The sequence below is a fragment of the Macaca fascicularis genome, chromosome 16, assembly GCF_037993035.2.
Source record: "Macaca fascicularis isolate 582-1 chromosome 16, T2T-MFA8v1.1".
In the NCBI taxonomy this organism is placed as follows: domain Eukaryota; kingdom Metazoa; phylum Chordata; class Mammalia; order Primates; family Cercopithecidae; genus Macaca; species Macaca fascicularis.
Window position 1 is genome coordinate 19,987,402 of NC_088390.1, and position 14,237 is coordinate 20,001,638.

The 14,237-nt window shown below is 42.3% G+C and overlaps 1 protein-coding gene across 23 annotated transcripts in view; it reads left to right on the top strand.

The window, feature by feature from the left end:
- SPECC1 (sperm antigen with calponin homology and coiled-coil domains 1) overlaps positions 1-14,237 on the top strand; it is a 317,948-nt gene that overhangs the window by 220,757 nt on the left and 82,954 nt on the right. For all 23 annotated transcript variants that reach the window (XR_012425372.1, XR_012425373.1, XR_012425374.1 and 20 more), the window contains one exon: positions 9,605-9,812. Coding sequence is in view for 20 of the 23 variants with exons in the window: in XM_074018821.1 (XP_073874922.1) it covers positions 9,605-9,812 (208 nt within the window). In the remaining 3 variants the exon portion in view is untranslated. The remainder of the gene's footprint in view (positions 1-9,604; positions 9,813-14,237) is intronic.

The following is a 14,237-nucleotide window of genomic DNA, read 5'->3' on the forward strand; positions in this document are numbered from 1 at the left end:
GATTGTGCCACTGCACTCCAGCCTGGGCAACAGAGCAAGACCTTGTCCCCTGACTCCAAAAAAATCAAAAAATAGTAAAGTCAGCTTCTGCTTAATAAAGTAGCTATTGTTAAGATTTAAGACTTTTGGTCTTTCATGTATTGTGATTTTTCTTGGTCAAATTGACCTGTATTACATTACTACCTAGTATTGTATATACAATATATAAGGCAATTGTAAGAGAAAGAATGACTTTTATTGACTTTTACTATTATATGTTCCAGGCACTATGATAAACTCTCCAAGTCATTATTTCACTTAACTGCCCACCCCCAACCCCACATTGTTAGATTATGAAACAGAGGCAGAGGGATTAAAGAATACAAGGCTTGTTTCACTAGAATTGGGGTTTAAACCCTGGCTGGCTGGCTCCGGAATGTATGTCCTTAGTCATCTTGGTGCACTTAAGCAGCTTTCAAGCTTTGGAGCACAACCTGCAATGATCTATTTTGTATTACAATCCAGAGCCTCACGCCTTTATAATTAAAACACAAGCTTCACAGAGCAGTGCTGTGACCCCTGAGCACAGGCAGGGCCCTCTGGCTCTTTCCCAGGCTGTTTCTTTCTCTCTTCTCCTTTCCTTTCTCTCCGTCCCTTCCTCCCCCCTCCCTTAGTCTTTTTTCTAATTTTTAATTGTTTTGGGTACGTAGTAGGTATATATATTTATGGGGTACCTGAGATATTTTGACATAGGCATGCAATGCTGTAGTCACCCTGTTGTGCTGTCAAATAATAGGTTTTATTAACTATATTGTGTCCATTAACCATCCCTCTTTCCACCCCTGCCCCACCACCCTTCCCAGCCTCTGGTAATCATTCTACTCTCTATCTTCATGAGTTCAATTGTTTTAATTTTTAGCTCCCACAAATGAGTGAGAATATATGAATTTATCTTTCTGTGTCTGGCTTATTTCACTTAACATAATGATTTCCAGTTCCATCCATGCTGCAGATGGCAGGATCTCATTCTTTTTTATGGCTGAATACTCTGTTGTGTATATGGATTATATTTTCTTTATCCATTTGTCTGTTGATGGACACTTAGGTTGATTCCAAGTCTTGGCTATTGTAAATAGTGCTGCAATAAACATAGGGAGTGCAGATATCTCTTTGATAGACTAATTTCCTTTCTTTTGGGTATATACCCAGCAGTGTGATTGCTGGATCATGTGGTAGTTCTATTTTTAGTTTTTTTGAGGAACCTCTGTACTGTTTTCCATAGTGGCTGTACTAATTTACTTTCCCGCCAACAGTGTACAAGGGTCCACTTTTCTCTACATCTTCCCCAGCATTTGTCATTGCCTGACTTTTGAATAAAAGCCATTTTAATTGGGGTGAGATGGGATCTCATTGTAGTTTTGACTTGTATTTGCATTTCTCTGATGATCAGTGACATTCAGTACCTTTTCATGTTCCTGTTTGCCATTTGTATGTCTTTAAGAAATGTCTAGTAAGATCTTTTGCCCACTTTTTAATCAGATTACTAGATTTTTTCCCCCCATTGAATTGTTTAAGCTCCTTATATATTCTGGTTTTTAATTTCCTATCAGATCGGTAGTTTGCAAGTATTTTCTCCCATTCTGTGGGCTGTCTCTTCACTTTGTTGATTGTTTCCTTTGCTGCGCAGAAGCTTTTTAACTTGATGTGATCTCATTTGTTCATTTTTGTTTTGTATTCTGTGCTTTTGGGCTATTACTCAAGAAATCGTTGCCCAGATCAGTTTCCTGGAGAGTTTCCCCAATGTTGTTGGTTTTTTAGTAGTTTTCATAGTTTGAGGTCTTAGATGTAAGTCTTTAATCTTTCTGATTTGATTTTTGTATTGGAGAGGGGGAGGTCTAGTTTCATTCTTCTGCTCATGATATCCAGTTTTCCCAGCACCATTTACTGAAGAGACTGTCTTTTCCTCAATGTATGTTCTTGGCACCTTTGTTGAAAATGAGTTCATGTAGATGTATGGATTTATTCTTGGATTCTCTATTCTATTTCATTATTCTGTGTGCCTGTTTTTATGCCAGTACCATGCTGTTTGGGTTACTATGGCTCTGTAATATAATTTGAAGTCAGATAATGTGATTCTTCCAGTTTTGTTCTTTTTGCTCAGGATGGCTTTGGCTGTTCTGGGTCTTTTGTGTTTCCATATAACTTTTAGGATTAAAAAAATTATAAAGAATGTCATTGGTATTTTGATAGGGATTGCATTGAATGTGTAGATTGCTTTGGGTAGTGTGGACATTTTAACATACTGACTTATCCAGTCTCTAAACATAGAGTGTCTTTATTTTTGTGTGTGTTTTTTCTTCCATTTCTGGTGTCAGTGTTTTAGAGTTTTCATTGTAGAGATCTTTCACTTCTTTGATTAAGTTTATTCCTAGTTATTTTATTCTATTCATAGCTACTATAAATGGGATTACTTTCTTGATTTCTTTTTCAGATTGTTCACTGTTGGCATATGAAAATGCTACTGATTTTTGCATGTTGATTTTGTCTTTTTTTTTTTTTTTTTTGAGACGGAGTCTCGCTCTGTCACCCAGGCTGGAGTACAGTGGCCGGATCTCAGCTCACTGCAAGCTCCACCTCCCGGGTTTACGCCATTCTCCTGCCTCAGCCTCCCGAGTAGCTGGGACTACAGGCGCCCGCCACCACACCCGGCTAATTTTTTGTATTTTTAGTAGAGACGGGGTTTCACCGTGTTAGCCCGGATGGTCTCGATCTCCTGACCTCGTGATCCGCCCGTCTCGGCCTCCCAAAGTGCTGGGATTACAGGCTTGAGCCACCGCGCCCGGCCTGCATGTTGATTTTGTATCCTGCAACTTTACTGAATCTATCAGCTCTAATAGTTTTTTTTTGTGGAGGCTAGTTTTTTCCAGATATAAAGTCATATAATCTGCACACCAGGATAATTTGACTTCTGCCTTTCCAATTTGGATGCCCTTTATTTCCTTCTCTTGTCTGATTGCTTTAGCTAGGACTTCCAGTGGTGACAGTGGGCATCCTTATCCTGTTCTAGATCTTGAGGAAAAGCTTTCAGTTTTTCTCCATTCATGTGGAGTGGTCTAGGTGTGGGTCTGTTGTATATGGCTTTTCTTATGTTGAGATATGTTCCTTCTATACCCAGTTTATTGACAGTTTTTATCATGAAGGGATGTTGAATTTTATCAAATGTTTTTTCAGCATCAGTTGAAATGACCATATGGTTTTTATCTTTCATTTGGTTGATATCACATTGCATATGTCAAACCCCCTTTGCATCCCTAGGATAAATCCCACTTGGTCATGATGTCATTTGGTCGTGGTCATTAAAAGATTTAATAATCTTTTAAATGTTTTTGTTGAATTTGGTTTGCTGGTATTTTGTTGAGGAGTTTTGCATCAATGTTCACCAGGGATATTGGCCTGTAGTTTTCTTTTTTTGATGTATCTTTGTCTGGTTTTGTTATCAGGATAATACTGGCTTCAGCATTGGTTTGGAAACATTCCCTTCTCTTCTGTTTCTTAGAATAGTTTGAATAGGATTGTTATTTTTCTTTAAATGTTTGGTAAATTTCAGCGGTGAAGCCACTGGGTCCTGGGCATTTCTTTGCTGGGAGACTTTTTATTATGACTTTTATCTCGTTACTTGTTACTGGTCTATTCAGGTTTTGGATTTCTTCATGGTTCAGTCTTGTTAGGTTGTATGTATGTAGGAATTTCATAGTCTGATTTTCATAGTCTGGCCAAAGTTTTGTCAATTTTGTTTATCTTTTCAGAAACCAACTTTTTGTTTGTTGATCTTTTGTATTCTTTTCATTAAAATTTCATTTATTTCTGCTCTGATCTTTATTGTTTCTTCTAATTTTGGGTTTCATTTGCTCTTGCTTTTCTGGTTATTTAAGATGCATTGTTAGTTTGTTTATTTGAAGTTTTTCTATGTTTTTGATGTAGGCGCTTATTGCTGTAAGATTTCCTTTTAGTACTGCTTTTGCTGTATCTCATAGGTTTTGGTATGTTGTGTTTCCATTTTCATTTAAGACATTTTAAATTTTCCTTCTTAATTCCTTCATTGACCCACTAGTCATTCAGAAGTGTATTATTTAATTTCCATGTATTTGTATAATTTCCAAAGTTCCTCTTTGTGATTTCTAGTTTTATTCCATGGTGGTCAGAGAAGATACCTGCTATGATTTCAGTTTTTTTTTTTTTTTTTTTCTTTTTTAAGTTTTAGGAGTTACAGGGCCAGACGTTGTGGCTCACTCCTGTAACTCCAGCACTTTGGGAGGCTGAGGCGGGCACATCACCTGAGGTCAGGAGTTTGAGACCAGCTTGGCCAACATGGAGAAACCCTGTCTCTACTAAAAATACAAAATTAGCTGGGTGTGGTGGCACGCACCTGCAGTCCCAGCTACTCGAGAGACTGAGGCAGGAAAATTGCTTGAACCTGGGAGGCGGAGGCTGCAAGTGAAGCGAGATCGCACTACCGCACTCTAGCCCAGGAGACAGAGCGAGATTGTGTCTCAAAAAAAAAAAAAAAAAAAAAAGTTTTAGGAATTACTTTGTGGCCTAACATGTGGTCTCTCCTTGAGAGGAATCATGTGCTGAGGAAAAGAGTATGTATTCTGCAGCCATTAGATGAAATGTTCTGTAAAGATCTATTAGTTCCATTTGTTTTGTTTTACATCGCAGATTAAGTCTGATGTTTCTTCGTTGATTTTGTCTTAACTTTTTGTTGTTGTCTGTTGTTTCTATTTACAGCTTATTATACCATGTCTTGAAAAGTTGTAGTTATTTCTCTTGATAGATTCATCTTTTAGTCTTTCTGTTTAAGATAGGAGTAGTTGACACATCACCATTACAGTGTTAAAATACTCTTTATTTATATAAAGTCTGTGTACTTGCTGTTACCAATGAGTTTTGTATGTTCAGATAATTTCTTTTTGTTTGTTAATGTCCTTTTCTTTCAGATCAAAGAACTCCCATTAGTATTTCTTGTCTGCTGTTGATGAAATTTCTCAAGTTTTGTTTGTCTGGGAAAGTCTGTATTTCTCCGTCATGTTTGACATTTTTTCCTTCAGTACTTTAAATATGGCATTCCTCTCTTTCCCTGACCTGTAAGGTTTCCACTGAGAAGTCTGCTCCTTTGTTTCTTTTTTCTTGCTGCTTCTAGGATCTTTTCATTATCTTTGACTTTTGGAAATTTGTTTATTAAAATTTCTTACTTGGGCAAAATCTGCTTGGTGTTCTATAACCTATTGTACTTGAGTATTAGTATCTTTCTCTAGATTTGGGAAGTTCTCTGTTATTAGCCCTTTGAATAAACTTTCTGCCCCAGTCTCTCTCTCTGCCTCCTCTCTAAAGCCAATAACTTACTAGAGTTGTGCTTTTTATAGACTGTTTTCTAGATCTTGTATGTGTGCTTTATTCTTTTTAAATTTTGTCTCTGTATATTTTCAAATAGGCTGTCTTCAAGCTCTCTTTCTTCTGTTTGATCAGTTCTGCTGTTGAGACTGATGCGTTCTTCAGTATGTCATAAATTTTTAGCTCCATAATTTCTGCTTTATTTTAAAAAATTTATTTCAGTCTCAGCCAGGCGCTCACACCTATAATCCCAGCACTTTGGGAGGCTGAAGCGGGCAGATCATGAGGTCAGGAGTTCAAGATCAGCCTGACCAACATGGTGAAACCCCGTCTCTACTAAAAATACAAAAATTAGCCAGGTGTGGTGGCACCTGCCTATAATCCCAGCTTCTCAGGGGGCTGAGGCAGTAGAATCGCTTGAACCTGGAAGGAGGCGGTTGCAGTGATCTGAGATTGCACCACTGCACTTCAGTCTGGGCTACAGTGCAAGACTTTGTCTCAAAAAAAAAAAAAAAAAAAAAAAAAAAAATTTCAATCTCTTCTAAATTCTTTCTCTGTGTTATCTTGAATTTCATTGAGCTTCCTCAAAACAGCTATTTGGAATTTTCTGTCTGAACGATCACATCTCTATCACTCTGGGATTGGTCACTGGTATCTTGTTTACTTCATTTGATGAGGTCATGTTTTCCTGGATGGTCTTGATGCTTGTGGATGTTCATAGATGTCTGGGCATGGAAGAGTCCGGTATTTATTCAATCTTCGCAGTCTGGGCTTGTTTGTACTTGTCTTTCTTGAAAAGACTTTCCAAGTATTTAAAGGGAATTGAGTGTTAGGATCTAAGCCTTTGGTCACTGCAGCTGTATCTGCATTAGGGGGCACCACAAGCCCAGTAATGGTGTGATTCTTGCAGACTCCTTGAGGTATCACCTTGGTGGTCCTGGATAAGATCCAGGAGAATTTCCCGGTTTACGAGGCAGAGTCTCTTGTTCCTTTTCCTTACTTTCCCCGGAGCACAGAGTCTCTCTTTTCATGCTGAGCTGCCTGGAGTTGGAGCATGGGTGAAGCACTCCTGTGGCTACCACTACTGGGACTGTGCTGGGTCAGACCTGAAGCCAGCCCAGCACTGGGTCTCAGTCAAAACTTATGGTGACTATTGCCTGGCTACTGCTGATGTTTATTCAAGGCCCAAGGGCCCTTTAGTCAGCAGGTGGGGAATCTAGCCTGGCTTGTGTCTTTCCCTTCAGGGTGATGGGTTCCCTTCTAGCCCAGAGTGGGTCTAGAAATGCTACCTGGGAGCTAGGGCTTGGAGTTGGCAACCTTAGGAGTCTGCCTGGTGCTTTATTTTACTGTGGCTGAGCTGGTACCCAAGTTGGAAGATAAAGCCCTTTACCCTTCCCTCTCCTTTGCTCAAGCCAAAGGGATCTCTACCAGTGGCTACCACTACCTCAGGCCTGTGGCAGCACCACTGATGTTTATTCAAGTCCCAGGTGCTCTTTAGTCAGCAGGTCTGGGTCTCTCCCTTCAGGGCAGCAGCGGGCTCCCTTCAGGTCCAGGGTGGGTCTAGAAATGCTGTCCAGGAACCAAGGCCTAGATCGGGGACCTTAGGAACCTGCTTAGTGCTTATTTTACTGTGGCTGAGCTGGTGCCCAAGTTACAAGATGAAGTCCCCTTTACTCTTGCCTCTCCTTTCCTCAAGCAGAAGGGATCTCTGTCTGTGGCCACCACAGCTGGGAATGCACCGGTCACACCTGAGCCAGTACAGTCTGTGGCCCATGACGAGTACTGTGTGGGTACTGCTGATGTTTAATCAAAGCCCAAGGACTCTTTGGTCAGCAGGTGATGAATATGCTGCCAGGACTGGGTCCTTCCCTTCAAGACAGTGGGTTTCCTTCTGGTCCAGGCTGTGTCTAGAAATGTTATCTGGGAGCTAGGACCTGGAATGGGAGCTTCAGGAATCTGCTTGGTGCTTTATTTTACTGTGGCTGAGCTGGTATCCTAGTTGCAAGACCAAGTCCTCTTTACTCTTCCCTCTCCTCCCAGAGCTGTGAGCTGTGCTGCCTGAGGTTGGGGGAAGAGTGGTACAAGCACTCCCTTGGCTGCTCCAGCTGGTGTCTCACTGGGTCATGTGCACCCCAAGTCCACTGGCTCTGAGCCCAGCACAGCACCAGGACTTGCCCAGAAACTGCAGCCCTTGTGACCTAGACTCTTTCAGATTTACGTAGGACTCCAGAGTGCTTTAGCCCACAGAGGTAGGGCTTGCCAGAACTCAGATTCTCGCTGGAATGGAAGATTCCCCTCCGGCTAGGGCTGGTCTAGAAGCTCCTTCTATGGGTGCTGGCTGAATTCTGTCCTGTGTTGCTTTCTGCTGTGATGGGACAGCACCAAATTCCAGTGCAATCTCACAATCATTGTGCTTTCCCTCCCCCCGGGTGCACAGATGCTGTCTCTGTACCATGTGGTTGCTGCCAAGGGATAAGGGAGAGGGGGATGTTGGAGAGTCAAGACAGTCTTTCCTCCCATCTCCGGTGCCTCTTTCTTTGATACGATGTGTTAAAACCAGGCACTGTGATCATTCATCTGATTTTTCATTCTTATGAAGATGCTTTCTTGTGTAAATAGCAGTTCCATTTGGTGTTCCTGTAGGGAAGCCATTGCTGGAGGATTCTTTTCGGCCATCTTGTTCTGTCTCCAGGTGTCTCCTCCTTTCCTTAGCCTTTGTCACAATTTCCCAGTGAATGACCCTTCTGTGCTGCCTCCCAGTGTGATATTTGATCATTCATCAAATATTCGTTAAATGCCTCCTGTGTGTGATGCTGTGTAGACACTGGGGGTGCAATGGTGAATTAAACAGACAAGGTCCCTATTCCCATAGAGCTTATAGCCAGAAGGTTTTGCACATGAAATATAATTGGAAAAAATTTTCATTGCATACAAAGAAACCCTACCCCAAACCCCAGATTACCTGGTAAATACACAGCTGTTTAGTAATGTTAATTAAAGGACTGTAGAAAAGGGACAATGATGTTTATTGCAGCATTTTTGTAACAAAATAATGAATATATTCAGACAGTGGAATACTATGCACCAGTTAAAGTAATGACCTAGCACGTTGTGTATCAGTGTGGATACATTTCAAAAACACAGTTAAAATGCAAGAGCATGATAAGCATAGTATTGTAGAGGACAAAGCATATTACCATGTTGTAAATGCAGTATAATGCAGATACAGTATAATCCACTGCAAAAGCACAATGTAGTATAACATTGTGTAAAAGGACAATACTATGTATTATCATGGACACATGCATATATGGTAAAAGTGAAAAACCATTCAAGGGATGACCCCATAGCAATTTTAGGATAATGCTTATTACTCTCAGAGGTAGAGAGGAAGATTGAGGCTTTAAAAAATTCTTATTAAAGTAAAAAGATTTTGCAAATGTGACAACGTTTAATTGTTGTTAAGTCTGTTTGGTGCATGATTATTTTTGGTGCTTTTCTGTACAGTTAAAATGTTTAACAATTAAAAAATTAAACAGGTGGAGCGATTGTGCTGTGCCACTTTTCTGCTTCTGGTGTGTGCACGTTTCTGTGTGCCTCCCGCCGGCATTTTCTATCACATTTTTGCTGTGATAGAGCGTGAATGTGATAGAGAGTCTTTAGAGATTCCTCTAAAGAAACATTGCAACCACAAGTATTTTATCTCTAAGGGAACCTGGGGGTTTGCAGATTAGCCTGGCTTCAGGGGCGTTGTTCACAGCTCAGCAGCAGAGGGCGCTGCTCCATAGCAAATGTGCGGTGCGGGTAGCCACATCCAGGCAGCTCTCTCGGTGCAGGGCCAGTGCCTCCCAGGGAAGCACCGCTGCTCTCCCAGCTGCGGGAAAGAGGAATATTTAAGTGCGTGCAGATTCCCTCCTGCTTGTAGGAAGGGGCACAGAATCCAGTCATTTGGAAGCATACACCGTGTTTTTCTGACTGTTCACAGCCTTGGCTGTTTCTGAGGCTAAGAATGCAAGAAATGGCACATGCCAATGACGTCTTTGCTGCTGTGTCCATGAGCCTGCTGCTGACTTGTGGGGAGCTGTTCATAATGTTTTATTTTAGATTGAAGAGGTTAATGTGCAGGTTTGTTACATGAGTATATTGCATCATGGTGGGGCTTGGCCTTCTAGTGTACAGATCACTGTGGGAATTTTGTTGTTAAACTGACCAAGGAAACTTCCTTTTATTTTAGGTGGAAAAGGATTATTCATACCTGAAGGAGATATGTGATCACCAAGCTGAACAGCTAAGCAGAACCAGCCTAAAGCTGCAAGAAAAAGCATCAGAGAGTGATGCAGAGATCAAAGACATGAAAGAAACCATATTTGAATTGGAAGATCAGGTGGAACAGCACCGAGCTGTCAAGTTACACAATAATCAACTCATCAGTGAGCTAGAAAGTAAGTGGGGTCAGCCAGGTGTGGTGGCTCACACCTATAATCCCAGACTTTGGGAGGCTAAGGCGGGAGGATCACCTGAGGTCAGGAGTTCGAGACCCAGCCTGACCAACATGCTGAAACCCTGTCTCTACTAAAAATAAAAAATTAGCCAGGCGTGGTGGGCGCCTGTAACCCCAGCTACTCAGGAGGCCGAGGCAGGAGAATCACTTGAAAGTGGGAGGTGGAGGTTGCAGTGAGCTGAGATCGTGCCACTGCAAAAGAAAGTAAATGGGTCAAGCCTAGGAGAAATGTGGAATGGACCTGAGTAGGACACTAAAGAAACCAGCAGCAGTGGGTGACTGGGGGAGGGTTTTTGACTGTATGTTGGCTGGGGTTTATGAAGTCTCTTATTTGAGTGCACTGTAATCTCCTAGGAAGAATGTTACCTAAGAAACAATCATTAATCTCTAGTTTAAAAACTAGAGATTAGGAGATCAATGACTACAGCAGTTGAAAACTGGGATGACAGAAGAAAAGACTGTTGAACATGAGTCAGCAGTATGTAGGTGATTGTGAAAAATAGAAATGCTTTTCATTTTGTTTTTTTAGAGGTCTCGCTCTGTCACCCAGGCTGGAGTGCAGTGGTGCAGTTGTAGCTCACTGCAGCAATCAGAGCTCACTGCAGCCTCAAACTCCTGGGCTCAGGTGATCCTCCTGGCCTCTCAAAGCACTGGGATTACAGGTGTGAGCCACGGTACCCAGCTGCAAATGTTTTTTGGCTGTGCTGGATGTGCTGTGTGTGAGCCATGCTACTGCTGCTGTCTCTAGGCAGCCTGGTCAGCTTGAAGGCTATGTTAGGATACTTTAGCTGTGACTGTGAGAGTTCACAGGGACCCTTCCTAAGGATATTCTGCAGGGTAGGAGACAGTTATTCAGAAGAAATTGCTTGCCAGTCATCGAGTACTGACACTGTGTCGTCTCTTGGATCTGATAGAGATGGATGATAGGTGTCAGAGTGGATGAACAATGTGTGCTCTTGGTCTAAGGGAGAAAACAATTCCGCATGTGTCCCATTGGTGGGAGGATATCAAGTAACTTAGAGACGTTTGCCACTTAGTTGCTGAAGAGACATCAGCATATGGCTTAGTTACCAACTCATTGTTTGCTTTGAATTGGGAAAGAAATTTTTAAAACAGTTTAAACATTATCTTCTTTGTCCAAATAAGCCTTATCAAATGGTCACATCTTTTTTTTTTTTTTTTTTTGAGACGGAGTCTCGCTGTGTCGCCCAGGCTGGAGTGCAGTGGCGTGATCTCGGCTCACTGCAAGCTCTGCCTCCCGGGTTCACGCCATTCTCCCGCCTCAGCCTCCCAAGTAGCTGGAACTACAGGCGCCCGCCACCACGCCCGGCTAGTTTTTTGTATTTTTAGTAGAGACAGGGTTTCACCATGTTAGCCAGGATAGTCTCGATCTCCTGACCTCGTGATCCACCCGCCTCGGCCTCCCAAAGTGCTGGGACTACAGGCTTGAGCCACCGCGCCCGGCCAAATGGTCACATCTTATGTGTTTTCTTTTGTAACAACAGATTTAATGCACAAAGCATTTAGTCACACCAGCCATTACTAAGAATAGCTAAGAATAGCTTGGTCAGTTACCTGAGAATTTCCCTACCCCGTGCAGTCGATCCTCCTCATTCGCAGATTTCACATTTGTGAATTCACCTGCTTGATAAAATGTATTTTAATCCCAATACACAGAGCACTTCCACAGTCATTTTCAGACATGCACAGAGAAGTGAAAAGGTTGTGTCATCCAGTGCTTATGTTCCCAACTCAGATCAGACAGAGACACTTGGCCTTTTCATACTGTACATGCGTCTTTTTTACAGTCTGCTTAATACCATGCTTTTAACATTTTTGTGCTTATTTTTGTTTTTGGTGACTTTGCTATTTAAAATGGCTCTGAGTGCAGTGCTACAGTGCCATCCACTGTCCCCAAGCACAGTGAGGTTGAGACGCACCTACAGAGAAAACACGTGTGTTAGGGAAGCTTCATGCAGACGCAAGCTCTTGTCCTGTTGCACGTGAGTTCAGTGTTATTAAATCAACAATACAGTGCATCAGGCCAAGTGCAGTGACCTCATCCCTGTAATCTCAGCACTTTGGGAGACTGAGGCAGGAGGATCGCTTGAGCCCAGGAGTTTGAGACCAGCCTGGGCAACATAGTGAGACCCTGTCTTGACCAAAAAAAAACAAAACAAAACTAGCCACATGTGGTGGCCTATGCCTGTAGTCCCAGCTTCTCCAGAGGCTAAGGTGGGAGGATCCCTTGAGCCTGAAAGGCTGAGACTGCAGCGAACCAAGATTGTGCCACTGCACTCCAGCCTGGGCAGTAAAGCAAGATTCCATCTGTAAAAAATAAAAAAACCAAACCAAGCAAAAAAAACCCCAGTACAATGCATCAGAGAAAGGGAGAAGCTTGACAATATGTATATAAGACTGCCCTGAGACATGCTAAAGCGATGTGCTAAAAGCAGCCAAATTCATGGATTTGTGAGATGACAGCCAGTTTTAAAAAGCAGTGGGCAATATTGTTGTGTGGCTGAAAACCAGAGCAATGTTTGTTCACATCACCCAGGGTCAGGAAAATGGTAACTACCCTTCTTGGCTAGTGCTGGTTGGCTCCCAAGTTTCAAAAGGCCATAAGATGTGAGAAAGGTTAACCTTGCAGACAAGGCAGGTTCTGCAGATCAGGGGGCTGAAGAAGAATTTGACAATACTTGCTCAGTGTTATTCGGGAAGAGGGAAATGGGAAAGAGTCGGTTTCCATGGTTGATGAGCCTGGCTTGTTTATAGAGAGACATTGGCAGATAAGTCTATATAATGCAAATAGCATTTTAGTTGATGAGAATGTTGTGACCAGAGGCTTGCAGGAACCTAACCTGTATTTTTCCTAGGTACAATAGTTCAGTGTTTGCTGATTTGGTGTGCATGGCAACTCTCTGCAACTACCATGATTATTAGAATTGACTATATATTTCAGACATTGATGAGTTGGTTAGAGTGAGAGTTGACAGCACCTGCCCCATTTCTCGCTAGACATGACGCGCAGTAGAACTGTGGAACCTCAGCATTCAGTGTTGGTGCCATCCAGGCTGTTCTCAGGATACAACTGAAAACCTGGACGCCATCATCGTCAGTGTATCCTTCCAAACCCAGCACCGTGATTGAGAAGAAAAGTCAAAGAAGACAAGTTCTGTTCTGTTCGTTTTTGTTGTTGTGATCTTTTGCTATTGAAAATAGGGTTGTATTGTCCCTAAATCCTTAAAAGTCAGCACAGACACACCAAGAAAACCAGTGTATAATTAATGTCCACAGCAAAATTTAGACCCACCCCTGTGATTATATCATCATATATCCAAGACTGACAATAATACAAACATCCTTTGAAAAACTTTTAAACTTTTTAAAAGGATATTGAGGTATTGTTAAGATATGCTTTTGCACAGAGACCCAGGGACACATAAATCCAGCCTAGACCAATCACTTCTTCCTATAAGATCCTGATGGGAAAGGAATGGACTGAAAAATAAAGAGAAGTTAAGGAGTGTTTTCTACTGTGCAGCACTGATTCCCCACACAAACTCTCAGTCCCACTAGAACTAGAACTGCTGGGGTAGGACCTGTCCGTGGCATCTTTTTAGCCTACTCTGGCGATTCTGATTTGCATCCTTCATAGAAAACTAATGCTCTAGCTTAGAGCATGAGGACCTATTGAGGAATTTCAGCTCAGTGACTGACACCATCAGATTTAAACTTGAATGACTGATAGCTGTATGGAGAGAATTGGAGGCAGGGAGAACGAGGGGCTGCAGGTGTCCTTAAGTAGGGAGAGGTAGGCAAGCCACCTGGGAAGATGTTAAATGCACACATCCCCTGGTTCTGTCTGCCCTTGGAGATTCTGCCTGCAGGTGTCTGGAGTGTGGGACTAGAACATCGGTGCTTTTGAAAAGCTTCACCAGTGATTCAGAGGCTTAACTGTGATTGAGATCTACGACTCTAGAAAGTGCTTTACAGATCACAGGAGGAATAAGCAGTCATAAGCTCTGTTATGTGAAAGCCTCTATCTCACAGCAATAAGGGACACTCAGGATGATTGTGTGTGAGTGCGAGGGAGGCCGGGCTCGGTGTGCAAGTGTGTGTGGCCGTGGAGGCCTCTTCCCATAGTGCTGCTATTTGGTTGTGCATCCTGTCTGCTGAGACTGTAACCTCAATACACACCACATATTTTCCAGATCATCCTGTTCTCTATCTCAGAGGAGCCTCTTGTGTCCATTCCCTGGTTTGCAGGGTAAATTGAAATTGCTAAAAGTTGCATTGAGAGTAGAAGGGATAGATTTGAATGCCTGTTGTGGCATCTGGAGTTGTGCTTTCTTTGTTACCTAGC